At 55.1% G+C, this 28,000-nt stretch overlaps 2 protein-coding genes across 2 annotated transcripts in view; one reads left to right on the forward strand and one right to left on the reverse strand.

Moving 5' to 3' along the window:
* The window catches only part of SLC5A10 (solute carrier family 5 member 10), an 89,053-nt gene that overhangs the window by 25,359 nt on the left and 35,694 nt on the right, over positions 1 to 28,000 (reverse strand). The gene's annotated exons all lie outside the window — the stretch shown is intronic.
* FAM83G (family with sequence similarity 83 member G) lies at positions 253 to 27,992 on the forward strand. The gene is made up of 6 exons (XM_065411504.1): positions 253 to 741; positions 17,050 to 17,217; positions 22,839 to 22,963; positions 23,610 to 24,306; positions 24,379 to 25,089; positions 27,837 to 27,992. Exons 1-6 carry the CDS (start codon positions 253 to 255, stop codon positions 27,990 to 27,992), a joined length of 2,346 nt encoding a protein of 781 aa, XP_065267576.1.

The raw sequence follows: 28,000 nt of genomic DNA on the forward strand, positions 1-28,000 counted from the left end.
AAGTCAGCGTCTCTTGAGCGGAAATAGCCAAAGAGGCAGGAGACTTGAGGCAGAGCGTGGGAGCGCTTTGTGGAGAAGCCAAGCCAGCCAGAGGAGGGAGACTGGGGAACCGCTGCTGTGTCTAACGCAAGAAGGAGAAAAAAAGCTAAGTTATTTAAAAACCGGGAAATAATTAACTCCTTATTTATTGTCAGGGGCTAGCGTTCACTGGTGTCGCCGGCTCCCTTCTGTGTCTGACTGTTTGCCGGGGCTATGGCTCTCTCCCAGGTGCAGTGTCTGGATGACAGTCATGTCAACTGGAGATCCAGCGAGTCCAAGCCGGAGTTCTTCTATAGTGAGGAGCAGAGACTGGCTTTGGAAGCCCTGGTCTCGAAGGGGCCGGAGGCCTTCTACGAGGTCCTCAAGAAAGAGAACATCCGGGACTTCCTCTCCGAGCTGGAGCTTAAAAAGATCATGGAGTCGCTGGAAATGTATGACCCGGGTTCGGAGTATATCCCACGCCATGGGGGCGAGGACAGCGACGGGGACTGCACCAGCCAAGGGGGCGAGGGCGAGTTGGCGCCCTCCTTGGAGTACTGGCCCCAGAGATCCGACCGCTCCATCCCACAGCTGGACCTGGGCTGGCCCGAGACCGCCGCCTACCGGGGGGTCACCAGGGCCATGGTGTACATGCAGCCGCCCATCGACGGGCAAGCGCACATCAAGGAGGTGGTCAGGAAGATGATTGTCCAGGCTCAGAAGGTGAGATGCGCGCCGATCGTTAGGGCAGGAGTTCGCTCAGCTAGCCAGAGCGGGCCAGATCCCAAAGTCCTCCTCAGCCAGGCAATGGCCTGCAAGGGAGGTCTGGCTGAGCGCTGACTGCAGGGGCCGGCCCAGTGCATCATCTGTTCTTCCCCATTAAGCTTCACAGCCACACTTATGGCTCAGATTCTGCCGCAGGCGAGGGAAAGAGCTGGAAGCCTGATCCAGCTTCCCCGGGAAACAATGGGAATCTTTCCTTTCACCTCCCTGGGCCCTTGGCAACCCAGAGGTTGTGGGGCTCAGAAAATACAAACTAGTTGAGCTGCTATCGCTCTCCAAGCCCAAGGTATCAGCTTTCCCCTGATAATTATCTCCAGGCCCCGAGGAACTGCACGTGGCTCTGCAGAGTACAAGGGATCAAATTCTGCCCTGGTGCGAACAGGTGAAGACTGCTGGCATTGCTCCAGCTTACATAAGGGCTGAATCTGCCCCAAGGTCTTCCTGTTAGTCCTAGTCAATTGCATCCTGGTTAACAGATGACGCAAAATTGATTAGTGGCTTGCACAGTCCAGGAACGTTTGATCAAAACCAGTATCTGCCCCATTTCTGCAGCAGACATTCGGTAAGACCTACCCCAAGGAAAAGGTCCCACACCTGATTACGTCCAGCCTTTGCAAAAATGAGAACGAGCTGCTTTCCTGCGTCTTAGCATTTAATAATGCTCTGAGCAGGACCTTGAGATAGACTTAGCCACAATATACTGGTGGAGGGCAGTGAATGGCAAATGGAGAAGTCGTGATCCAGAGATGGAGGACTGGTCTGGGAAGTGTCTTCACCCAGAGGGAGGGGGATGGGGATGGGGATGGGGGAGGTGGTGGAAGCAGGTAGAACAGGTATGTTTAAGGAAATGAGGGCTGTGTACTGAGGGCCTCCTGTGACCGGCGTGTGGAACGCCCCTCCGAATTAACGCCGGGACTGAGCCTCGGTGATGCCACATATGGCGATTCAGACTCAAAGCTGGGCGCTGCTCCTGGCTCTGCCCCAGCCTGGCTGTGCGACTCCAGGCTAGTCATCAGGCCAACATTTTCAAAAGTGACCTCAGACTTTCAGTGCCACCCAGCTTGGGGTGACTGATTTGCATGACTGCACCGCGTCTACCAGTCCAGCGGGAGCTGTGGGGGCTCAGCCCCTTGGAAAAGTGGGTGTCTCCAGGGGAGCACCCAAAATCAGTGTCCACTTTGACCGACCTTGGCCTTGACCTGTCCCTGCCTCAGTGTCCCCACTGACTCTTACCTATCTCCCCTTAGAGCTGGGGTGAAAGAGGAGGGTCGTGGGTTGGCACTTTCCTCCAGTATGGAAGCTCTTCCACCTGATACTCCTGAGGGCATTCTGCGCCAAAAATTAAAAATTCTGCGCACAATATTTTAAAAATCTTCAAAATTCTGCAAATTTTATTTGTCAGATAAATGTGAAGGCTCCAGCATGGCATTGGGGAGCACAGGCCACTGGCTGCACAGAGGTGGGAGATCACTGTGCAACTCCCCCCCGGGACATGGACTCAGCGGTGAGGCTGCACCCAACCCTGACACAGCACAAGGACCGGGCCTGCCCCAGAAACACCCCAGGGCCTTGCCCCTCCATTTCAGGTGCCCCAGGTGCAGGCAGGCAGGCTCAGCAAGGCAGGATCCAAGTGTGGAGGGGCTTAGTGTGGGGGGAATCCAGGTGTGGGTTGACAGGGTTCTGTGTGGGGCAATCCGGGTGTAGGCGGTTCAGTGAGGAATCCGGGTATGGGCAGGATCTGGATGCACAGGGGTTTGCTGGGGGGTTCTGGGTGCAACAGTAATGGGACTCTGTAGAGGGGTCCAGGTGAAGGTGGTTGGGGCTCAGTGGGGAGGGGTCTGGGTGTGTGGGGGGTGCCAAAGATCAGTGGGGGGCTCATTGGGGAATCCAGAAGCTGGGGGAGTGGGACGGGGATCCAGGTGCAGCTGGTTGGGGCTCAGTGGGGTGGGGATCCGGGTGGTTCAGGTGAAGAGGGAATGGGGCTCATTGGGGGAGTTCTGAGTGCAGGGGCGGTGAGGCTCGGCAGGAGGGTGTCACTATGAGGGGGGTCTGGATGCCCGAGGGTTGGGCAGATGGGGGAGCAGCTCCCTGTACAGGGATCCCTCCCCCTGCAGCTGAGGAGCGATGGGTGCAGGAACTGGGGGGGGGGGAGGGAGTTTGCAGAGCTTCCTACAGCCAGGGAAGAAATCTGGGGGTGGGTCTGACATGCCATGCAGGGGAAGAGGAAGTCCTGTCCTCCCCAGCCCAGCCTAGACTAGCAGCTGAGCCTGGCACAGGGTAGGAGTCACCAGCTGGGTCTTCCCCAGTCCCACCCCCACCCCACAATGATTTACCTCTCTGCCGGCTGCCCTGGGCACCTGAAACATACTGCTGGGGAGTGTTGCATGACCACTCTTGTGGTTTCTCTTTGCTTCCCCATCAGAAAGTCATTTTTCTGCGGGGAAGCAAAGAAATCTGCAGGGGACATAAATTCTGTGGCTGCGCAGTGGCGCAGAATTCCGCCAGGAGTAATCTGAGACGTACACACAGAGCCTTCTCTGCAGGCTGCCTCACGTGTGCCACACGGACATTGGGGATCAGCAGCCGCAGAGGTCACATCCCTGTGTCCTGACGTGACCTTGTCCTGAGCATTTGCCTGCTCCCCTGCTTGCTTTTCAGTCAGAAGAGCAAGTCAGGGAGCTTCTTTGATGCCTTAGATCCCAACGGGAATAACAGCCAATCTTCATCCAATTATAAACCGCACCGAGTGTCTCTTCCAGGCCCTTGTCGCCAGAGGGCTGTGTATTTGGAGAGGGCGGGTTTCCAGCAGGCCCCGTAGCAGGCAGAGAGCATGATCTGAGAACACGTTTGGACCAGTTCTGAATGTGGGCTGCCAGGTGCGGCTGGGGCCACGCTCTCTCAGACGTGCCATGATCAGTCCACGCCGCCAGCCAAACAGCGTCTGAAACCAGTTTAGAGGGGAGCCATCTTTAAACCAGTCTGCAAACCTCTCACTCAGGACGCGCTTTCGGTAGCAGAGCAGCTTTGCGTTTGAGTGGGCCTCAGCCTGGCTTGGGATGGGGGGAGAAGGGGACTTCATTCCCCTCTCAGCCCCCTTGGCTGTCGTCGCAGCCGAGCTGGGGTCTCCTAGGTAAGGAAGGGCTGGTTGAGGAAACCCAAAAATGAGGGGAGAATGTTTCCCATCCCCCCTTGTATGCTCGGCTCTGAAGGCACAAGCTGGGGCTCCGGGAGGCTGATCCAAGAGAGATGTTTTTGTCCTGAGCCCCTGGTATAAAGCTTTCTGGCCTGGCCCTACATGCCCCCAGCGGCGTTTGGAGCCAGGACAGCGTTCTGTTCACACGATGCAGGGCTAGACCAAGTTCCTCTGACTTCTACTGCGGCCGACGTCCCAGGAGCTGCCGCTGGGGGGTGCGGGAATGCAGATCCCCAGGGCTGCCTCATGCACAGCCACATCCCAGCTTGCGGTGCGTGGTCCAGCGTTCTGCAGGGCACTAGGGCCAGGCGGACAGGTCGACACCTCGGCCACGGGGCGCGATCGCCGGAGGAGGCGCCGAGCACGAAGCCAGGGCAGGCTTTGAGCCAGCATTCCCCCCCGATGGGCCATGGACTGCAGTCGCCCACCTGCACCCTGACTCCGTGACGCAGGCTGAGCCCAGCCGGGTGTTCGATCGCTGCATGGCAGACCCAGCAGGAGATGGAATAGGGGACGAACGGACGCAGGCAACGCATCACCTCACCATCAGTGAGAACGTCCTGTCTTTGGGCCTGGCCGATAGTCCCTGACCCTGGTTCATACACTCCCTGCTGGCTCTGCATTCTCGTCGCTTCCAACTCCTTCCCTGGGCCTCTGACTCAGACTGCGGCTGGGCCCCTGTCCCTCCCCCGGCCCAGACCCCTTTATCCGGCTGCTGGAGGCAGCCTGTCCGGTTGGGACGCTGCCGCCGCATTTCGTTGACATCACGATTGCCGGCCACTGCTGTCCAGCCGCCTCCCTGTCGCCATCCCTCTGTGTGTGTGTGTGTGAGTGTGAGTGTGAGTGTGAGTGTGAGTGTGAGTGAGTGTGTGTGTGTGTACCAAGCGCCTGTGGGGCCCTGGCTGTGTCCACCGCTGCCCCGTCCGCACGCTGAGCTCCCACAGTGGGGAAATAAAGTGGCTGCATTGGAGGCTCGATGCAGCAGGAAGCCTTGCTCCAGACAGAGGAGAGATGCATGGACAGAAATTTCTATGACACATGCATGGTGGGGAGGGGGATCCTTTTGCAGCAGCATACCAATTCGGCGCCTTTCACATTGATTTAGCTGGGGAGCAACGTTTGTTCAGAGAGGGCTGGGGAGTGGGAGAGACAGGAAGTGTGATCCAATTGCTCAAGTAGAGCACGAGGGCTCAGGAGAGTTGGGTTCTGTTCCCAGCAGTGCCACAGATTCCCGGTGTGACCTTGGGCAAGTCACTTCCCCATTGTGCCTCAGTTTCCCCAGCTGATGAGGATAGTCTCCCATGCAGGGGGCGTTGTGAGGCTCTGTTCATTACCCTTCGTGACGTGCTTTGAGATCCTAAGATAGAAGGTGCTCTAAAAGGAATGGGGCTTATTAGGAGTTTACAAGTAGCCAGATTTCTCTGGTCATTCCATTGTTTGTGCCACTCAAGAGAGTATGAGCCAGATCCTGACCTGGTGTAAACGGGTGTAGCAGCCTCATCAGCTGTGGAGCAGGCTTTTAGTTGCTATCTCTGCAAAGTTAGCCAGGTATGACCTTCTTTCTGCCATCCCCACGGTTGCTGCTTTCTAGCTTTAGAGGTTTTCTTCTTACTGTCCAGGTGCTGCCTTTATGTCATCTGGGTCATCCCATGATGAAATGGGAAAAGTGCTACAAGGCATTTTACCTACCTCATCTGGAATTTCCTATTACATCCAACGTGACTGTCTCCTGCCGACAGCTTGTTGCTTCATGTTCTGGAGGGGCATTGCCCTGCATCTAGCTCTTAAGCAGCTGGGAAGCACAGCTGCCTTCCTTTCCCTGGCTCAGGGTAGCGACCCTTCCTGCAGACTCAGCACCTGATCCCAGCAGCAATTTGGAGCCTGAGCACATTTGGCCCATTCAGAACGGAAAAAAAAAAAGAAAAATCCCAACACCAAAGCAAAGCGCCGAGCCTGCTAATTGTGTACAGAAGAGCAAAGTCCCTCTGACGTCCTTACTGGGGCAGGTCGGGCACACACGCCAGCACAGCCATCAGCTTAGTTTGCATGCGCCGTGTGAAGCCAGGAGAACATACACCCCTTCCACTGGGTTTTTCTTACTTAGCAAAATCTCCTTTGGCGGAGAGGGAAGCAAGACTAGGATGACCAGACGTTCCAATTTTATTGGGACTGTCCCGATATTTACTTGTTTGTCCCGTGTCCCGACTGATGTTCGGTCGGGACGCGAATTGTCCCGATATTTTGCCCTCCGGCGCACAGGCGGAGGGGGCTCGCGCCCCCCTGCCCCAACTCCGCCCCGCCCCCGCCCCGATTCCGCTGCCCCCCTCCCCCATTGGATCCCTCCCCAAACTCCCGCCCTTGCCCCGCCCCCAGCCCTGCCCCCTCACTGCCCCATTGGATCCCTCCCCAAATCTCCGCCCTGACCCCGCCTCTTCCCCAAGCACACCGCATTCCTCCTCCTCCCCCCTCCCTCCCAGGCTTGCGCTAATCAGCTGTATGGCGGCGCAAGTGCTGGAGGAAGGGGGGAGAAGCAGGACGCGGCAGCCCGCTCAGGGGAGGCGGAGGTGAGCTGGTGCTGGGGGGCGGGGCGTGGAGCTGCCGGTGGGTGCTCAGCCCCCATCAATGCTCCGATGGCTCTTGGTTGGGTTTTTTTTGCTCTGCCAGCACACACACACCCCCGCGTCCCGATATATCACGTCTCTCATCTGGTCACCCTAAGCAAGACAAACTCCAGCTATTTTGACTACAGCTTCAAAAAGCTTGTTCAGGGCTAAGTGCATCTGTCTGGCTGATTCAGTCCGACGACAGGGATGCGTTCCCACCGAATGCTAAGTGCAGGCAGGGCAGTATTGTCTAGTGCAGCGACTCTCAACCTTTCCAGACAACTGGACCCCTTTCAGGAGTCTGACCTGTCTTGCGTACCCCCAAAGTTTCACCTCACTTCAAAACTACTTGCTTATAAAATCGGACATAAAAATACAAACGTGTCCCAGCCCACTATTACTGAAGAATTGCTGACTTTCCCATTTTTACCATATCATTATAAAATAAATCGATTGGAATAGAAATATTGTACTTACATTTCAGTGTATAGTACGTAGAGCAGTATAAACAAGTCAGTGTCTGTATGAAATTGTAGTTTGTACTGACTTCGCTAGTGCTTTTTGCGTAGCCTGTTGTAAAACTAGGCAAATATCCGGATGAGTTGATGTATCCCCTGGAAGACCTCTGCGTACCCCCAGGGGTACGTGAACCCCTGGTAGAGAACTGCTGGCCTAGTGGTTATAGGAAGGGAAGGGAGTCAGGACTAAATCCTACAAACACAAAGTTAAGCCCTCATGTACGTGTCTGCAGGATCGGGGCCTACATGGCTAAACATTTTGCTGAGTTTAGGGACTAAACGTAGTTTGGTGACATAGTTGGAATGGTAAACAGGAGAGAAAGATGGGGAGGCAGGACTCCCGAGCACTGTTCCTGTCTCTGGGTGAGAGTATCCCCTAGTGATTAAAGCAAAGGAAGGAACGCAGAACCCCTGATTCTATTCCCAGCTCTTCCAGTGACTTGGTGAATGACCTCGCTGTGCCTCAGTGCTCCCTATCTGTACAACGGGGATAATATAGACATGAGACAAAGAGGCACTATTCAGATTAGTTTTAGGGCAGGATTCAGGTTCAAGAACACGCCAGGATAAAGTAGACCTGAGTTTTGACATGGCATTGAAATCTCACGGACTATTCTCATGGCATTCTGACCCCAACCAGCTGAAAACCTCACTGGCTCAGGAGTGCTCCCGTCTCAAATGGGGGAATTCTCAAGCGCTCAGTTGTTTTCACAAGACTTTGGCTCCAGCGGAGCTGAAATCAGAACATATCGAAAATACTGGCCTGGAACAAAACCGTAGGAAGTGTTTTTTTGAATCTGTCTTCAGAGTTTGCGTTAGCGATTCCAGGTTTGGTTCATCTCTAGTATAATCAACCTTATCTACCTGCCAAGGAAGTTGTGAGGTTCAGTTAATTACTGTTTGCAGAACGTTTCGTGAGACACCGATGAAAGGGGACAGAGATTATTAATATTAGTCATCCCACTTATAGCTTTCCCAACACATTATTGCTCTAATTGTGTGCTTACTCTTATATATGCTCATTAAATAAACAGGCAGCAGGCCCAAACGTTGGTCTTTGATGATGCAGAAAATAGGTTAATAAGAACTCCAATTTCCCCTATAAAAAATGATCCCACAGTTCACATGTTGATCAAAGCACCCTGAAATGCTTCCGACCTCCCTTGTGCTTCCTGGATGGGCACGGGATTTGTACGTGACACAGCAACGTCCATTAGACGGACTGTGAGCTGGAAACCTATAGAAACACCCCGTTGTTTCTCAACACCTGATCCCTCCAAAAATGCTGCACAGCCGCATGTTCTAAATACCACGCCAACGACTTGGGATTGAGGGAAGACGGCTCCAGTTGGAATCTGCTATGGAGTAGAGACCGTCTGGGCTTGGCTCTAGGGCTCTCCTTCCCCGCTAGGGAGGTTTTTTACCTAGCTGAAAGCATTTCAGTGGGGGGAATGGTCTTGACGACACACCAGCGAAGAGAGGGAAAAGTCGTTGTGTGCAAAGGATCCGATTCCCTGCTGCTTTGGTTCCAGTATAGTGCTTTTATACTGTCAAATGCTCCAAAGTCAGAAAGGCAACAGTGACTGCTCCCTTTGCAGGGGAGTAAATGATTATCCGAGTTACAAGGGGGGGATGAAGTTTTTCCCCCCCAGAGCCAGGGAAGCAGCCTGTGCTGTGTGTGGGCACTCCCACGCCTTGGGAAGGGCTGTAATCAGCACAGAGGGCCGGCCTCCTGCTTCCTCTAGCACACAGGACTTCGTTCTTTGCAGATTAAACCCTGCAGCTGAATTTTTGCCCTTTTCATACTGATTTCAAACAGGTTCCCGCGGGTGGACCTGTGAGCAGGGTTTGACCCTGTGCTTTTGAACTCCCACAGGAATGGGGGATGGGAATGATTTGTTATTAGGCCACCTCACCCACCCCCTGCCGACACCCAATTGCGATCATGGTCCTCGTATAATCTGTCTTGCAGCAGCGTCCAGAGACCCAAACTGAGCGTGAGCCCCGCCTTGTGCTAGGCGATGTTGTGCAAACACACAGCAAGAGACAATCCCTGCCTGAAGAGCTTACAAGCTAAATGGACAACAGCGCACAAGGAGAAACTGAGGCACAGGGCGGGGCCATGCCTTGCCCGCACGTCCATGGCAGAAATAGAACTTGTCCAGTCAAGACTGGGTGTCCTTTCTGGATGATGTGCGTCAGCCAAACACATGTTACTGGGTGCAATACAGGGGTACCTAGGTGACATTTCATGACCTGTGAGAGAGAGGAGGTCAGCCCAGATGATCTACTGGTCCCTCCTGGCCTTGTGTGGCAGGGCAGAGTGAGCAAACCTGGACAAGGCAAACTGGCCAGAACATGCTGAGGGGTTTGGGGGTTTGCAGCTCGGTGTCTCGACTTTGCCTCAGCAGAGAGAGAAACACCTCCTTTCAGATTCCTGCCTTCAGAAACAAGCAGCCGATGCAAAGAGAAGATAGGACAGAGCTTCCTTTGGGGCTGGAAATACCATCGACCTTGCAACATCAAGACCCCAGGACACATGCTGCCTGGTGGCACCCATCACAACTCCACTGCCCGTGGCCAGCAGTCACTAGAAGGGACCTGCATCATGTAGGGTTTGTTTCTAGTTGATTTTATTTTTAAAGCCGATTCCCACCTTACGGATCCTGTATGCGATTATTCCTTGGCACTCACTTCGTTCTTTTCATTTTCAAAGCCCTTTGCAGCTAACCCTCGGAGGCTGCTAACTGTTAGCAGCTCCGTTTTCCACGGTCTCAGGTTCCACATGGAGGAAGTGAAACAGAGAGGCTAAGGCCCATATCCTCAAAGATATTTAGGCATCTCACTCCCAGAGGTTAGGTGCCTAAAGAGACTTGTCCAAAGGCACAAGGGGAAATTGGTTTTAGAGGTGGGCTTAAGACACGGGCCGTTCCGGCTCCACATCGCGCTGGAGTAACACAGGACTGGGAATTTTCCCAACTCTGGCGTCATTTACAGTATGCATTTCGATTAACTGGGATGGAGCCACTATAAGTGAAAGGAAAACCGGGGCCTCTCCTTTCTAATTGTGGTTCTGACATCGAGGCACCGTACAGCCTTCAGCGAGCCGTTCACAGCCTGATATTCATAAGTCCACGTACCCCACTGAAGCCAACGGGCGCTAGGAGGGCTCCGTATCGTTGCAAATCAGGCAGTCAACCCTTCTGCCTCGGTTTCCCCATCTGTAAAATGGGAGTGATCATACTGCCCTGCCCAGCACACGGGACGTGGGCGGATTCATCCACTGGTGCTCGTAAAGGGCTTTGAACCTTGCTAAGGGCCGGGTAAATGAGAAGGGAGAACACATTTGTAAATGGTTCTTTTTGATGTCTGCAGTAAAGGACCCAGCATTACATTTCGCTTCTCGCAGCAACTCCCAGTCGCCAACGGGGCAATGAGGGGTGGGCGTGCACCCTACCGTCTCCTGGAAGTGAGTGAAACACCCAGATTCCATTCCTCCTGGGAGCTCTGCTCCAACTCTCCTTGCTCCTGAAGGCAAAGTTCCCCAGCGGGAATGTGAAAGCAGGTATTTAAAGATCCATGTGCTGTCCCTGCTCCGGAGGCAAAGTACAGCCAGGGAGCTGCAGCCAAGGGCAAACAAACAAATCAGCAGCCCAAGTCACTGTTTCTGGCGCCAGGTTTGCTCGGTCTGCCTTTGCAACGTCCTCTCGTTCATGCCCTTTATCACCGTAGGGCAGCCCTGGGCAACTCCCCAAGCAAAGCCGCAGTGCCCCCGCCACCCCTGAGCTGCGGCAGTGCTAGCAGTCGTGAGCACACTAGCCCAGGGCCTGGAGATTCGGGGTTCTGTGGAACAATGGGCAGGAGGCAGATTTCCAGGGCGGCTTTTTCAAACCTGCTCGGGATTGGCCTCTTTCTGCTCCCACTGTAGTCAGCGGCAAAGCTCCCACTGGACGAAGTGGGAGCAGATATAGGCCAATGCTGAGCTCCTTTGAAAATCTCTCCCTCCAATGTCTCCTTGAGTTACACTTAAAATGCTCCTGCACCCAACAGCCCTACAATGAATCCAGATGACTTGGCAGGGGCAGGAGGTGCAAGAGGATGGGACCAGTCCCTTGCTATCACAGGCAACCCCAGCATAGCATCCCATTCATAAAACAGAACAAACTCCACCTGGGTGTGCGGTCTAGATAACATAACCAGGGCGTGAAAATCAGGTCACGCTGTGCAATCCAGTCACTTAAGCTCTCCGTGCCTTGATTTCCTAATCTATACACTGACGATAATCAAACTTCCCCGCCTGCCAGAGGTGCTGTGATGCTAAATTAATTAAATTAATTATGCTGCTTTGACAGCCTCGGATGAAAGGGGCAATATAAGTGCCAAGCATAATTCTGATTCTACTCCACCTGTATGAGGAAAACATTCCAGGGATTCTCTTAGTCTCAACATGTGTGTCTGGGTTTGGTGCACAGACAACGTCCTCCCATCACAGCTAACTCTCACTGTGAAGGATCTCCCATCGGAGCCTCACACTTCATTCGGAGTGAGGGAAACCATGTTACGCCCGGCAACCCCGTTCTCACTCCTACAAGCAGTTACCAAACCCAGAGCCTCCTAGGAATAGCTGAGGAGACAGAGAAGTAAAGTGTTGCAAGTGATGAACCAGATCAGGAGCCGACCGATTCACACCTCAGCACCTCTGTGCTGCGTCCCGACCCACAGCAACCGCAGGAGAATTCCCAAGCGTGCCGGGCAAGGCAGTGAATGGATTCCCGGTTTTAGCTGGCACCTCAGCACAGCTTCAGCAGCTGAGTTGAATGGAGGTGGAGCATCAGCTGTTTGACAGGTGTGCCGCCTACGAGGGCTCTGGGAAAGAATGGCATCTCTCCATGCAGCGTGCAAAGCCTCATGGGAAACTCAGGCTCCAAAATCTCCGAGCCTCAAAATAAATGATGGGGTATTCAGCAGACAAGGGACAACACACCAGCTAGTATGTTTAAAGGGTGAGAGGAACCTTTCCCCAGAGCGCCTACTGCAGGGTTCTGTGCACCTCCTGGGCTGGCCCTCTCAGAGGCTGGGTTCTGGACTAATGGACATGGGTCTGATCCAGGTTCCTATCCCCGCTTGACATTTCTGCATTGCCGGGCTGTTGAACAGACCCCTAATGGCTTTAGGCTGTGCTTTCCCCTCGCCCTGCGTGTCACTTGACTAACCCCATCCAGCTCTGACTGCTATTCTACCGAGCTCAGCCCTCAGATCAATCCCTGCTGGAGGGTGCGAATTCCCAGACAGACATAGGGTAAGATTCTGTGCCACGCCAACTCGCAGCTCCGGGAGAAGCAGGGCAAATGTGACAGTAAGCCCCCGTCGTGCCCTGCCAAGCCTCCAGGGGCTGAAGCAAATGCCCAAGCATTACTGAGGCTGGGGGCTGATCCAAGGTACGGCAATCCTGCTGGACTTGGAGCTACAAACACCCACCCCTCAAACACACACCTCTCTTGCACCAGGGCTCGTGAGGGGACGGGCACATGGACGCCCTGTGCAACGCCTGCACCGCGGGAATTCTCCCCGGCCCAGCTGCAGGGCTTTGTCAGCACGCAGGGGCCACGGCAGATGTGCTACCCTCCTCTGGACAGCTCAAGTGAAGCTACACCGACCGAGTGCTGCTTTGGGGTTTAAAATGACCTTGTGGAAGGAGGCGTTTAAAGATCCGGGTAACGTCGCTGCTCCGGAGGGCAAAGCACAGTCATGGAGCTGCAGCAGCAAAGCTCCTCGCCAGCGAACAAACAAATCAGCAGGCCTGGCTCACTGTTTGCTCGCTGGGTTTGCTCGCTCTGCCCTTGCACCTCAGCGTCACTGGACTGAACACAACAGGGCCAGGCCCAGCACAATAGCAAACTTCTCAGCTCCAACGCCAGGACTGGAGCCAGAAAGATGACAGCCCGTGGCTATTGACACAGTAACGCTGCACACGCAGTACAGGCCAGCAGCATCGCCCCCTGCCACAGCAGCCGGCCACGGCTCCTTCTTGGCCCCCCAAAATGAAGCTCATGCCCTGGCTGGATTAGGGCACATGTCCCCGTGGGGTGGAACCGCACCCTGAGGTGGCTTTCGCTCCCATCCTCCCAGTGTCTGTTTGAACCCGCAGGGAGTGAGCTCCCCGCACTGGATCTTTTCCAGGGTGCTCACAGGTGTGTTTGTTTGCACATAGGGAATGGCATCCTAACCAGCACAGTGGGTCATATAAACAAAACAGGCCAGGCAGCAGGACGCGACACAACCAGCCATGATATGCGGTAGTTAGGCAGCCCGCTTGAAGGAACACGCGTATTTCCAGCCAACAAAGGAACGGCGGGTTCTACCCAGTGTATACTTCCCAATGAGCCAAACTGCACAAATTCGCCTCCATCACAGCCCCTGATTAAACAGAGCAGCCAGGCGTGAGCCCTTGTAACGATGACACACTGCCCGCGACTTTCAAGGAACACTGCCGGCTTGCAGCTGAGCCAGCTTTTTAAAAAGGAAGGGAACGTCACTGCAGCTCTTACCTCCGGCCCTAAGTCCGTGGTTCCCAACCTTTTCTCTGCCTCAGCGCACCTCGACACCTTCCATTATTTGGAGGCATATTGTCTCCAAATCAACTCACCCTCTTCTTGCCTCGCTTTAAGCTGTTCACCGCCCTTGCGATTCACAGTCTGTACAGTAAAACGAATGATATTAGAGTCCGGCTCTGACATGCATCAAAATACAAGGGAAGGATTTTTTGTTCTCCTATGTCGTTTTTCAAAAAATTCCGTGGCACACCGGTGAGGAAACGCTGCCCTAAATCATCTGGCCAATGGCTGTGGCTTTACGGTCACGTTTTCCTCTTCCCCTCCTTCCCACTGCAGAGCGAAAGACGCACCTAAACCAAAAGGGGAAGCCGTGAAACTGTAGCTGAGGCCTGGCCTGACATGAGTAATTAACACATGGAGGCCTCATCTCTTGGAGGATGGCATTAGGGAGCAATACTTTGTCCTCTGACATCCTTCGGTTAGGGGAATCTTGGGTGTTTCTGGGAGCAGCAAGAGGTAAGGCATTTGCAGTCTAGGGTTGCCAACTTTCTGATTGCAGAAAACCGAACACCCTTGCCCCGCCCTGCCCTGCCCCCAGGCCCCACCCCTTGCCCCAAGGCCCCACCCTGGATCACTCCATCCCCCCTCCCTCTGTCGCTCACTCTCTCCCACCCTCACTCACTCGCTCATTTTCACCGGGCTGGGGCAGAGGGTTGGCATGCAGGAGGGGGTGAGGGCTCCGGCTAGGGGCCCAGTCTCTGGGGTGGGGCCAGGGATGAGGGGTTTGGGGTGCAGGGGGGGCTCAGAGTGTGGGAGGGGGCTCTGGGCTGGGGCAGGGGGTTGGGGTGCAGTAGGATGTGCAGGCTCTGGGAGGGAGTTGGGGTGCAGGACGGGGCTCAGGCCTGGGGCAGGGGGTTGGGGCATGGGAGGGGGTTCGGTGTGCAGGCTCTGGGCGGCGCTTACCTCAGGTGGCCCCCAGAAGAGGCAACATGTCCCTCCGGCTCCTAGGTGCAGGAGCACTGGGCAGCCAGGGGGCTCTGTGCACTGCCCCGTCCAGAGGCGCCGCCCCCGCGGCTCCCATTGGCCGCAGTTCCTGGCAATGGGATCTGCGGAGCTGGGTTGATGGCAGGGGCAGCGCACAGGAGCTGAATGGACATGCTGGCCGCTGTGGCCCGGTTAGCAGAGCTGCCAGGCTCCCTTTTCGACTGAGCATTCCTGGCAGCCCTATGACAGACAGATGTGTAGACCCTGTCCCTTTCACACAAGGAATTGTAGCTTTGACAAAAGAAATCAGCGACCTGGGCGTCTCGTGCTACATTCCACTATTAGAAAAGGAGGCTGTTGAGTAGGGAACAGGAGTCAAGACTCCTGGGTTCTGCTCCTGACTCATCCTTATGACTTTGGGCAAGTCATGTAAACAGTCTGGCTGAATTCCTGGCTCATTTGAAGTCAGTGCAAGTTTTGCCACTGACTTCAACAGAGGCAGGACTTCACCCTCTGTGCCCCAGTTTGTCAGTAAAATGGGGCTAACAACACCTCCCTCCGAGGGCTTAATGAATGCTCATGAAGCACTAGACGTCGTCAGCCGCTGCCGGCTATAAAGTACAAAGCGCTCTGCTTGGGGCCGGAATGCAGGCTCAAATGACGCTAAGATGGAAATCTCAGAAGTGCCCTCATTTGCAGCCTGTCTTCCGAGCCAAGTAGGGTGGCCAGATGTCCCGATTTTATAGGGACAGTCCCGATTTTTGGGTCTTTTTCTTATATAGGCTCCTATTACCCACCACCCCCGTCCCGATTTTTCACATTTGCTGTCTGGTCACCCTAGAGCCAAGGGATTTGCACGCCACGCGGCATGGATATAGTACAAGTGGAATATTACAGGGTAGACATGAAAGGTACTGCTGGCTCGAACAGCACGGTGCTACGAGATGGTTGGGAGGGGGCTGATCTCATCTCCGAGAGTTAGCAGGGACGTGCGCATCGACCGTTCGGGCAAGGTGATGGAGATTTCCTTCTGAGGCTCAAAGACTTTGCCGGCGTGAACGTTTTTGTTGTCCAAGACAGACAGTAGAGTGGAGGTGTAGCGTGGGGATTTTCAAAGGGTGCTACTTCCATGGGGCTCTTCTGACCAGCTGTGGGGGGACAGGGGGTGCATTCAGCTCAAGCGGTTGACACTTGTGTTTTGGGAGCTAAAGGACCCAGGTTCTAGTCCCAGCTTCTCAGAGAGGGGGATAATATATCTCGGTGTCTCCACTCTCTGCAGAGCATGTGTAAAGGCTGCCATCTTGGCCAACATACCAGGACCTTCCGGAGCTCAAAGCGTTAGCTGCTACAGTTTGAGCTAAAGAGTCAAGGCTCAATAGCTGGGGGCTGTAACTGGCCCACATCCTCTGTGTATTGGTGGGGGGGACCCAGCGAGTGACCCAGGGGGCTGAATTTTCAAGGCATGGTATGAGTTTGCAGAGCTGAGTAAGGTCCAGCTCTTGTAGAGACATGCACACAGGGGTAGTTCCATTGACTTCTAGGAGACTGCTTCCCTGGGTAAAGGTATCGCCGGTGCATAAGCGCCAGCAGGATCAGGGCCCTGAGCTGGTGTGTGTGTCCCCTGCTTGTCTGATGTGAGTTTGTGCTACTGGTGCTAGTCTCAGGACCTGCTCTGAGCGCAGCTCTGCCAGGGAAAGGTGGGGTCCTCACCTGGTAAGCCCCATTTGTTTATATCCTAGGCAGATCGCAAGTTCTTGCCAGTTAAATTCACATCACCCTGACGACCGTCTTGCTATGCTTCCAACTTCAGCTCCAACGTGAGCTGAGCACGCGCTGTGTCCCAGTCCACTAGAGTTGGCGATTAATCATAGAATCATAGAATATCAGGGTTGGAAGGGACCTCAGGAGATCATCTAGTCCAACCCCCTGCTCAAAGCAGGACCAATCCCCAATGTCGGATCTCATTTGAACACGAGGGTTGCCGGCTTCTGGTTGGTACCATGCAGAATTCTACATAGCGGGTGTCAATCCAGAGGCAGATAAAATCATTTAAGAATTGCCTTGATGGGGAAAGCAGCGCGGTAAATCAGAGGGAAATCTCACTTCCTTAGAAGGCTAGAAACACTTGGATGGCACCAGTACAACTACACTGAGGACTAGTAAACATTTCACAGAGCTGGTCTTGCCCCAGGGATCAGAGAAGGCAAGAACTGTCTTTTTGTTCTGTGTTTGTACAGCGCCTAGCACCACGGCCATGGCTGTAATAAGTAATAATAATTTCAGTCCCTGACTTGAGGCGGAACAGCAGGGGTCAGTCAGTGAAGCTACTCACGACACTCTAGCCTGTGTATATCATTTGAACTCACCCTCTTCTGCCCCCTCCCCTCCCTCAACAGGTCGTGGCTGTGGTCATGGACATGTTCACGGACGTTGACATCTTCAAGGACCTCCTGGAAGCAGGCTTCAAGCGGAAAGTCGGCGTCTACATCATTGTGGATGAGACCAATGTGAAATACTTCCTTCAGATGTGCGAGCGAGCACAGATGCACGCCGGGCACCTGAAGGTAAGCTGGGCACCGAGGGTGTGGCGCCGTGCAGTGGGTGGCTATAGGCAAGCAGGATTAGTCAACTGGAAGCTAGGATAGAAAACTCGGGCTTGATTCTGCCCTGGTGTCCTTGGTTACCTCCATGCACAGCAAATGCATGAAAAGCGATGTCACGCATGAGCCCGGCTGGGTGACGACACAGAGTGCCAGGTGCGGGAGAACCAGGCCCACTGCCCTGGGCAGCCTCAAGGCAATGGCACCGAATTGCAGCCGAGCGCAGCGTTAAGAATAGCGGGTGCCCTGGATGGCGCATTTCGCTCACGCCCACAGGCTAACAACCTGAAACAGAGGGCTGCCTCCCACTCAGGACGCCACAGCCGGCTAAACAAAGGGAGCTTGGCTGCAGGTGAGACCATTCCGGCTGGTATTTTCCCCCAGTTTATAAGCGACGGCGCTCGCGCTGCCTGTTATTATCGTTTCAAAGGCCGAAGAGCCGATGGTGCCATGAGTCGTTGCAACGTCTCCTGGTTCGTTCCCAGAGCTCTGCCTTGACTCAGGAGGGGGCAGAAAGAAGCCAGCTAGGCACGTGGCCCCCACAAGCACGTCGGAGGCCCCGCTTTCCTTCTGGGCACAAATGGGGTGCAGATCTCCAGCAAGCCCCCTGCTAGCCCCTCCGGGCACCACTGGGGAAGGGTGTGTTTGTATAAAATGAAGTGGGGTGCTGGCTAAGCCAGGCAGTGGGGCCTAGTGGCTAGGGAGCATCCATGGCACTAGTCCCAGCTCTGCCCCTGGGCAAGTCACCTCCCTGCAACGTGCCTCAGTTTCCCCAGATGTAAAATGGGGATAACGATGCTGCCTTCCTTCACAGAGTGCTGCGAGATCGCCTGATCGGAGCTAGTGAGCGTTATTCCATCAGTGCCCCCCGCCCCCGCTCTCATTTCCGTTTCAGATCATCCACAAAGCGGGTGGCAGCAGTCAAGTTAAATCAGTGCCGGTTTCTCCTGTACACAAGGCCTAAGCTGACGTCCAGGTCTAGGCCGTCCAGCGAGGGATGGCTGGGAGCCAGCTCAGAGCCAGGCCTGGAGTGAAATACAAAGAGGTTGGAGTGGAGGGAAGGAGCCGGCCAGATTGGCTGACGCCTGGGCCAGGATGCTGTCACTTAAGGCTTCAATCCATGCCCCCTCCCTGACACACAGACCCTTGAGTGGACCTGTCTGGGAAATGGCCGATGTTGCCGCTTGGCTGGGCACAAATACAAATTAATAATGGTGCCCAGTGAAGCTCAAAACACAGCAGCTCACCCACCTGGATCTGTCTGCCGAAGGGAAAGGGGATGTTTGACCAGCTGTCTCTTCAGGGCACAGGCATCTCTGAGGCATGGGGGAGGCTATCTGTATCGGTAGCACGTGTAAGATCCGGAGACTGCTGGAGAAGGTGGGAAAGGCCCGGGATATGATGGAGAAGTTAGCAAGGAGCATTGGCCCTGAAGGCTTAATCCAGCCCCATGTCTCCACTGCACGCAGGCCAAAGAGCTGATCTGGGTGCAGGTGAAACCGCACAGGGGGGAAGGGAAGGGCTAGGAATCCTCCCCCAAGATCCCGGAGCTGCCTCTGCAGCCCCCCCCAGCCCAGCCATTCTGCAGGGGAAGATCTGTGGAGTCTGTGGCCCCGGCTGCCAGATCGGTAGCTCTGTGGCAGCCTATGGGGCATGTGGGATGATTGGGTCTATCAGCTTCAGGCAACCCGGCAGCCAAGGGAAGAGAAGAGACTGTTGAAAACAACAAGCTAGGCTTTCCCGTTCCAGGGCCTCCACACCCAGCAACAGCAAGGAGGCGGGATGGGGGGGGGGGGGGGAGAGACGCATACACCCCCAGCGTCTCCCGCAAGCTGCCAACTATGTGTTGGTCATTCCCATTAATGGCAGGCAGGGCCAGATGGCAGCAGCAGAACAGCTGCTGGCTCCAGCCAGGGTGATGTCGAACACCCAGCCCGACACGGCACCCATGGAGAGAGAGTAACAATGGAAGGACTCTGCCAGCCCATGTGTTCACACTCAGGCAGGGAGGCAAGGAGCGACTTGGCTTTGATGTCACAGTCCTGTCCCCTTATTTTAACAGGAGAGACACGTATTGTAACCAGGCCCTGGCAACAGGATCTCATGGCTGCCTCTGTGCTAAATACATCTGCCACACCAGGCCTGACAGGGCTAGAACACAGAGCCTCCCGGCACAAGCCCCTGCCACTTGAGCTAAAGGAGAATTATCACTCCGGTGGAGTTTTTATATTGACCAAGAACATGTAGGATCAAGCCCCACAACTAGGCAGAGCAAAGTATTACAGCCCTCCAGAGACTAAACTATTGTGTGCCACACGCAGAGAACAGGGAATGTCAAAGTGCACCTGTGTCCGAGGCCCGTGCAGTGGCTGGAATGGATTCCGGGAGATATACCCGCACATCGGTTGTCTAAGCGCTGCACTGCCGTGTCCATGTACATTGGTGGGGGGGGAGGGGGGCGCAGGGATCAAGTCTCCTGGCTGGACAGCACCAAGAATGTCTGGGATATAGAAATAAGAAACTGGGCACAGGGCATCACCATGGGTTTGGTGCTCTCAAGCTAGTCCTTCCACTGGCATTTCACCTGCTCCCACAATATCTAGCACTATCTGGCAGCCTCTGTTCTAGAAAACCTCCAAGAATGTTCCAGGCCAGGGACCTGTGTACTTTGGCAAGCCGTGTGAGAAAGTTCCCGCTAGTGCTGCTGCCAGAGATCTGGACCACGCTAGCCAGTGTTACCAAGGCTCACTGGTTGCATAAGCCCATCAGCCAGGGCAGGCATTGTGTGAATGCAAAGGGCGGATGGGAGGGGTTCCCAGAAGTGACTAAAGCCAGCAAGGCACACCTTTGGTCCTACCTACCTGCAGAACAATGATCAAAAGCCGGCATGCACCAGATGGGCGTGTGGCTGTTATCACAAACTCCTGATGCATGGGAATCTCCTGGTTTCACTTTCAGGCCTGCTGACCGGCCTGATTTTCCTGGTTGTACTTTAACCACCGGGCCATAAACCACTTTGCCTTTGCCTTGCTTGGCACAGTAGATATCTACCTTGAGGAATGCAGTCACGTGGCTCCAGCCACCAAGCGGCTCTCTGACTGGCATCCACGCGCACTCATGAGCCTCCCACCTCTCAAGCTAGCTGGAGAATGGCTGTCACGGGGACTGTGGCACAGAGAGAAAGGAAAGTTCATACATACGTAGGCAACACAGCACTGGCTCCGACAGGTGCCTGGTGTTCTCCTACCCAGCACATTAACTGGCCGGGGTTGCATGTGGAAGTGATTCCCATGCATCTGGGCTGTGTGGCACCCAGCACTGAGATTAAGATTAATGTTCAGCTCAGGAAAGCTCCAGGCTAGTCGCAAGGGGTGATGCCGGTGAGAACTCTGGTGCATTGGCAGAGCTGTGGACGGGGCCAGGACCGGGACCAGCAGATCCCTGGAGAAAGAGTCCAGGTTGGATTCTCCCACCTAGCTCTCACTGGGTATGTCTACACTGCCTCCCGGCACCCGTGGACAGACTCACACTAACCCGAATCGATCTACCTGGGTTGGGAGGCTGGCAGTGTAGAAATACCCATGGAAGTCAAAAACAACAAGGAGGCCGGTGGCACCTTAAAGACTAACAGATTTATTTGGGCATAAGCTTTCGTGGGCATAAGCTTTCGTGCATCTGAAGAAGTGAGGTTTTTTTACCCACGAAAGCTTATGCCCAAATAAATCTGTTAGGCCTTGGCTACACTGGCAATTCACAGCGCTGCACTTGCTGCGCTCAGGGGTGTGAAAAAACACACCCCCCTGAGCGCAGCGAGTGCAGCGCTGTAAAGCGCCAGTGTAATCAGCGCCTGCAGCGCTGCACGCTCCCTCGCAGCGCTGCAAGCTATTCCCCTCGGAGAGGTGGAGTACTTGCAGCGCTGCGAGAGAGCTCTCGCAGCGCTGGTGGCGCGACTACACTTGCGCTTCACAGCGCTGAATCCGCGAGTGTAGCCAAGGCCTGAGCCTTTAAGGTGCCACCGGACTCCTTGTTTTTGTGGATACAGACTAACACGGCTACCCCCGATACTTGACACCATGGAAGTCAATTGCCAGAATGGTGCAAAGCTGCCAGGACATCCCAGAGAACCTGAGACGCTATTTGGAAAGTGCTTTGAGCCGCAGCATGCAGGATAAAAGGTGCTAAAGACATGGACATTGTTATTTCAGTGTCTAAAAAGCAGGCTCAATGGACTTGGTAAATACCGCACAGGCTTGGGAAAGCCACTCAGTTTGTTAAGCAACTGCTGAGTGTTTGCAGTGATTCAGGGGATGGGAGAAGTGGCTATTGTGTTTTCTGATCAGTCATCTATCTTTGTGCACGCTGGCTTTTGTTTTCTTCCGACTGGAGATTACTTAAAGCAGCTGCTGCTATGAGAGTGAGGAGGAGGGAGAATGAAACATACCTTGAGACCTGGGTGTTTTGCTGTGCTGGGTGTGACCTGAGAGCGTTGAATGGTCCTTTGTGAACTTATGAAATGGGTTGGCCTAGATGGAGGAGCTGGATTAATGGGCTGTTAAAGGATATTAAGTTAACAGGGATGCACTGAATTGGGTGACGGAATGAGGTCGACCTCTAGCTTGTTTTCCTGGGTGTGGAAATGTAAACAACACTGAGCTTCTAATGCGCCTCCCATGCCGGGATCTCAAGGCACATTGGGGTATTCGCTGCGTCCCTATGGGTCAGTCCACACTAGCCTTCTTACCTTGAGTTCATTGGCTGCCAGTTATTTCATGTCAGTAACACCAAGCTAGTCTGGAACACTCTCCAAACGGCTGTTCCAGGTGACAAGCATTTGCGGTTCACCCGAGGCCGAACCCATCCCAAGCTCCAGCCAGTGGGTGACCATAAAAAGGGGATAATCACAGCAGAAAATCCGCACAAAACCAGGTTAGGCATTTTGGGGAAGCAGCAAACTCCTGAACTCAAGTCTCACAGTTCCCTTCTCAGCCACAGTGGATAATACTTAGGCCATGTCTACACTACTGGCGCTACTGCCAATAAATCCACCTCCCTGAGCGGCTGAAGAATTCTTCTGTCGACCTAGCTGCATCTACACCAGGGTTCAGGCTGGCTTAATGGTGGTGCTCAGAGGCGTGTATTTTTCACACCCCTGAGTGACGTAGCTAAGTCGAGAGACATTTTACATGTAAACCAGGCTTTAGCCGCCTTTCAGAGCTATTGCAGGGATGAGTCAGTGTCTATGCAGAGAGCTGAACGGTGCTTTGAAGATAGGGCTGTGCATTTTTATTGAGGCAAGGGGCCAAATTCAGCGCCAGTGATGGTGGTGTGAAACCGGAGCACCGCTGTCGAATTCTGCAGTGTTAATCCAGATTTAGAACAGTGCCACTCAGAGCAGAATCAAGCCCAAGCTGGCCAACAGAGGGAGTGGTCCATGGAAGTGGCCATTTAAAAACAGAGCAAATCGACAGGGAGAGAGACTCGATTTTTCAGCCCTAAACAAGAGTCCATTGAGGCAGGCCATAAGCATCTCACTGCACCGTCTCCTCTGATTCTTTTCCACCTGCTGCCTTGCTTTTGCTTTGCAGAATCTCCGCGTTCGCACCACGGGGGGAACGGAATTTTTCACCCGTTCGGCCATGAGGTTCAAAGGTGCCTTGGCCCAGAAGTTCATGTTCGTGGACGGTGACCGGGCTATGTGTGGGTCCTACAGGTAATCCAGAAACAGCTCTGTCAGCCATTCCCACATCTAAAGAGTGCACCGGACGGGGTCAGCCTCAGCTGGGCCACAGAGGGACCGTGCGGGTCAGCGTTTTAGTTTAAGGGGATGTGAATTTTGATCCTCATGATAGTGCAGAATCAGAGCAATGGGTAGAAGCATGCAGCTGGGTGTAACCAGCTGAAATATGCATGCAGAGCTCTTCTACTGCAACCCGATCCTGACCTGCAAACCCTGATACCCAGTGAACCCGACCTGCCCCCCGCCCCCGATACCCAGCAATCCTGACCTCTCACCTCCAGTCAGCACACACCAGACTTGCCTTGAGATAAGTCTGCTGCTCCTTCTAAATTAGGTGGCAGTTTTGTGAGGATTTGTTTCTAAGACCCCGCTCTTGCCCCTTGGACATGTGTCTGAGGAAGCGACTAGGCAGAGACGCACATAAAGCCCTTGCAGCAGTAGAAGGCAGCCCTTTGTGAACTCAGTCCACGGGGCGGCAGGATCTAGCCAGCCCCAGAGAGCACAGAACCGAGCCCGGGGTTGAGGTATTCAAGTCTCACTAGCAAGCCAGGGAGCAGGGGAACCCAGGCCGGATTTGCCACCATGCACTCAGACTGTTTCTCATTGGTTTCCATTCCAGCTTCACCTGGTCCGCAGCCAGGACCGACAGGAACCTCATCTCGGTCCTCTCTGGCCAGGTGGTGGAAGCATTCGACAAGCAGTTCCAGGAGCTGTATCTCATGTCCCGGGGGCTCAGCCTGAAGTCCATTCCCATGGACGAGGAGCCGGAACCCGAGCCGTTCACTCTGCCCTCCGTCACGCCCGTCGCCCCGGCCAACGCGGTGGTGAAGAGGCTGATTAACCCAAAATATGCCCTGGTGAAGGCCAAGAGCGCAGAACTGATCAGCAAGATGTCGTCCGAGAGGCAGGCGGGCGCCGGCAGAAACAAGATGATGGACAGCAAAGACAAGGCCCTTCCCGAGGGCCAAGGTGCCGAGCGGCAAAACGACATGGCCGACCTAGCCCCACCCATCCACCCCGGCCTCCTCAACATGGAGAAGGCCAACATGTTCGACTACCTGCCCACTTGGGTGGAGCCAGACCCAGACCCAAGCGAAATCTTGGGGTACATCAACATCATCGACCCCACTATAAAGAATGTGAAGCTGTCCCAAATGAACCGCATCAAGGTCTGTGACATCTCCCAGGCCAATGCCCAGCACAGGCAGATGCTAAAAAACAAGGAGTTGGAAGCCAAGAAAAGCCAAGAGCCTTCTCCAGCCAGCTGGGAGCAAAGAGAGGCCCCTCCGACCCCAATCAAGGAAGCTCCCAAGCCAGTAGAAAGCCCCAAAGCAAGGAGTCCTGGGGAGGACAAGAAAGGAGCTTTGGCTATCCTGGCTGTGAGCCAGCACCTGAAGCAGCCCACGGCCGCAGAGACGCACAAGATGGACGTCAGGCCCCCAGTGCCAAGGCCGAGGACGGTTGACGTCATGGACTTTATCTCCAAAAACAGTGCGCTCTGCAAAGACACGGCTGCCCTGCTCGGGGACGCCAAGAAGCAGCTGCACCAGGTGGCAGAGCAAGCAAATGCAGATCACGGGCCGGGTGAAAACCCCACACAAGCTCAAGCCGCGGCCAGCGATCACCAGCTGAGGAGGCAGGCGGCCGTATCCCCGGAAGCTCAGGGCACGGCAGCCGTGTGTCCCGTGAACGGGCTGGAAGGGGAGGAAGATGAAGAGGACTATTTGACGCTCAGCGATCAGGAGAGCTATTCTAGCAGTTCTGCCACCCACAGCTACCACCACTCCAACGCCTCCTCCACCTCGGACGAACTCTTTGAGGTGAGAGGTCGCTTTGGGCCGCTCCGGAGAACCAACTCCGATCACATCCCCAACGGGGGGAACCAGCACTTGCAAAGGAAAATGAGTGACCCCCACGTCAGCCGGGGCACCTACGTCAGCCCACTGGGGAGCCTGCAGTCGCCACCAAACTTGCGCTTGGAGGACGGGGTCCAGAGGCGGGACGATGTTACCGAGGTGATTAGGTGTGTGCTGGAAAAGGGCAATAGCCTGCGCGCTGTCTTGGATGGAAAGGGAGCAGTCGCCAGCAAGGCCGGGCAGGTAGGACGGCTTGTCGTATCAGTCTGTTCTTTGCTTCGTTCTCCTGCCCTGGAGCCTGGCTGCGCTCTGCATGCTGCTTGGGGATAGCCTTAGGGAAAATGGCACCCTGGGCAAATTTGTATTTTGGCACCCCTGGCCCTCTGCGGCCTCCTCTGGCCCCCCACTCATGCCCCCCGCCCCCCGCTGCCTTCCCCACCCCTCCCCTCAACCTCCCATCGCCCCTGCCCCCCGCTGCCTCCCCTGGCCCCTCACTCATGCCCCCCGCCCCCCGCTGCCTTCCACACCCCTCCCCTCAACCTCCCATCGCCCCTGCTCCCCGCTGCCTCCCCTGGCCCTCTGCGGCCTCCTCTGGCGCCCCACCCATGCCCCCCACCCCCTGCTGCCTCCCGCAGCCCCCCACACATCCGTCCTGGCCCCTGCTGCCTCCCTGGGCTCCCCCCACTCCCCATCCCCCCTGCCCCCCGCTGCTTCCCTGGGCTCCTCCCCATTGCCCCTGGCCCCCGCTATCTCCCCAGGCTCCCTCCTGCCCTCCCACCCCCCACTGCCTCCCTGGGCTCCCTACTCCCCACTGCCTCCCCATCCATCCCCCCATTGCCCCCTGACCCCTGCTGCCTCTCCGGGCTCCCCCCCCCCCAACCATTCCTCCCTGGCCTCTGCCTCCCCACCTTTGCCCTGAGCTCCCTTCTGCAACCTTGCACAGGCCTTCCCCGCTCCTTGCCTCTAGACCACGGCCCCCGGGTGGTTGCCCACGTGGCCCACCCATAAGGCTGGCCCTGATGCTGCTACCCCTTGGGTGGCTAGACCGTCCCGCCACCCCCGCGGTGGCGGCGCTGCTATTTGTCGCGTGCGATCTCGATCCAAGCTAGCGCACGTCTATCTACCCAAGCTGGGCGTTATATCTCCAGCTGCGGCGAAGGGCCGTCTAGGAGCTGAGCAGAAAACTCCCCCTCCCCCCATGCCCCTTCGTGAAGCGCTTTTCACCAAGCCGTATTTCAGGCTCCAGCAAAAGGCCCTTTCAGCAACAAACACGTGTGCCCTGGCGTGACGCGCAGGTAGGACCAGGGTGGCCCATGCAGGCGGGTCCCTCCCAGGCTTGCTGTTTAGCTCCTGATAAAAAACCGATTAGCATCAAAGAGAACAGCACCCGGCGCGGAATGACTCAGAGGCACCCGGCGACAGTGCCGTGAAATAGGGGTGGTGGAGAACATTGCAACAGTCCGCAGTCAGCACTTTTCAGGCCTACTCACTCTGCCTAGCCACAGCAAGGAACATGCTGATCATTTGGGCTTGGTTTTATTTGCGGGACAGCTGTTCCTGCCAGGTGTGGCCGTGCCCGGACACGCCCCGCTTTTTAGCTCAAATGCTGAGGTTGCTGCTTCGCTGCTCAGCACTCGCTGCATTGCCTTTTCTAAAAGGCACAGAGATTAGTCCAGGGCCAGCTTTCACATGCCACCTTTCAGTGCGTTCAGTCATTCGGGGCCTGATCCTCCGCTGGCAGAAATTGGAGCAGCTCTCAGGGTCTCAGGATCCAGCCCTCAATGTAGCTCTAATCCAGTGGGTCTCAAACTTTTGGACTGGTGACCCCTTTCACATAGCAAGCCTCTGAGTGTGACCCCTCTTATGAATTAAAAACACTTTTATATATATACGCCTCCTACCCTAATAGAACGCTGTCCTCGGGAGCCAAAAAATCTTACCGCGTTATAGGTGAAACCGCGTTCTATCGAACTTGCTTTGATCCACCGGAGTGCGCAGCCGCCCCCGGAGTGCTGCTTTATTGCATTATATCCAAATTCGTGTTATATTGGGTCACGTTATATCGGGGTAGAGGTGTATTTGACACCATTATAAATGCTGGAGGCAAAGCGGGGTTTGGGGTGGCAGCTGACAGCTCGCGACCCCCCATGTAATAACCTCACGACCCCCTGAGGGGTCCCGATCCCCAGTTTGAGACCCCCTGCTCTAATCTGTCTCTAGGTAATGAAATTTACCAGCCCAGACCCAATATATGCTCACCCTCACGTCCCTGCGAAGATGATGCTAAGCTAACAACCAATGCGATTTTACTCGTTCATCCGAAAATCGCAGCACTGTGTAAAGCCGGCTGTGCCAAAAGCTTTCAAGCATTGCTATAAAGCAGTCTGCTCTAGCCCCCGCGTCCCAGCCAGAGTGTCCAAACACTGGCCAGGGAGCTTTGTACTGGGATGAGTGTTCGTGCAATAGCTTCCTCAAGACTTCTGAAGGGGAAAGACACCAATGAGTCAAGTGGTCATCATTAGGAACACACCAGAAACCTCAACCAGCTCATTCATAAACAATAAGCCGTTATCAAGCTGTCACCGAGTGTGAGGGAGTCAGGGTCCTGCACCCCCCTCTTCCTGCGATTTACCGTGACTCTTAGCCAGCTAGTAAAACAGGTTTATTGGACGACAGGAACACAGTCCCAAGCAGAGCTTGTAGGTACAACCAGGACCCCTCATCCAGGTCCCTCGGGGGGAGGGGGGGAGGGCGGGACAGGGAGCTTAGACCCCAACCCTGGGGGGTTCCCTCCGGTTCCCCAGCCAGCTTCAAACTGAAACGCCACTGCAGCCGTCTCCTTCCACCCTCCCCCCGGCTCCTCCTCCAGCCTTTGTCCAGTTTCCCGGGCAAAGGTGTCACCTGGCCCCATCCCCCTCCCAGCTTAGGTTACAGGCTTAGGTATCGGCCCTCAAATAAACTCATCCCCTGCTCTCCCATCCCCCATGCAGATAGTTCCAGTAAAATTAGACGACATTCCCAGGTCAGTCCGCCCCGCTCCCTACGGCGTCACACAAGCCAAAATTCCTCCCTGGTGTAACCTGGAGAAGCCCAGAATCCACAGGGTCATTAATGGAAGAGTTACGCCAGATAGGACTGTGACCTAATAGCTAGC

Source organism: Emys orbicularis, chromosome 10, assembly GCF_028017835.1.
Source record: "Emys orbicularis isolate rEmyOrb1 chromosome 10, rEmyOrb1.hap1, whole genome shotgun sequence".
NCBI classification, from domain to species: domain Eukaryota; kingdom Metazoa; phylum Chordata; order Testudines; family Emydidae; genus Emys; species Emys orbicularis.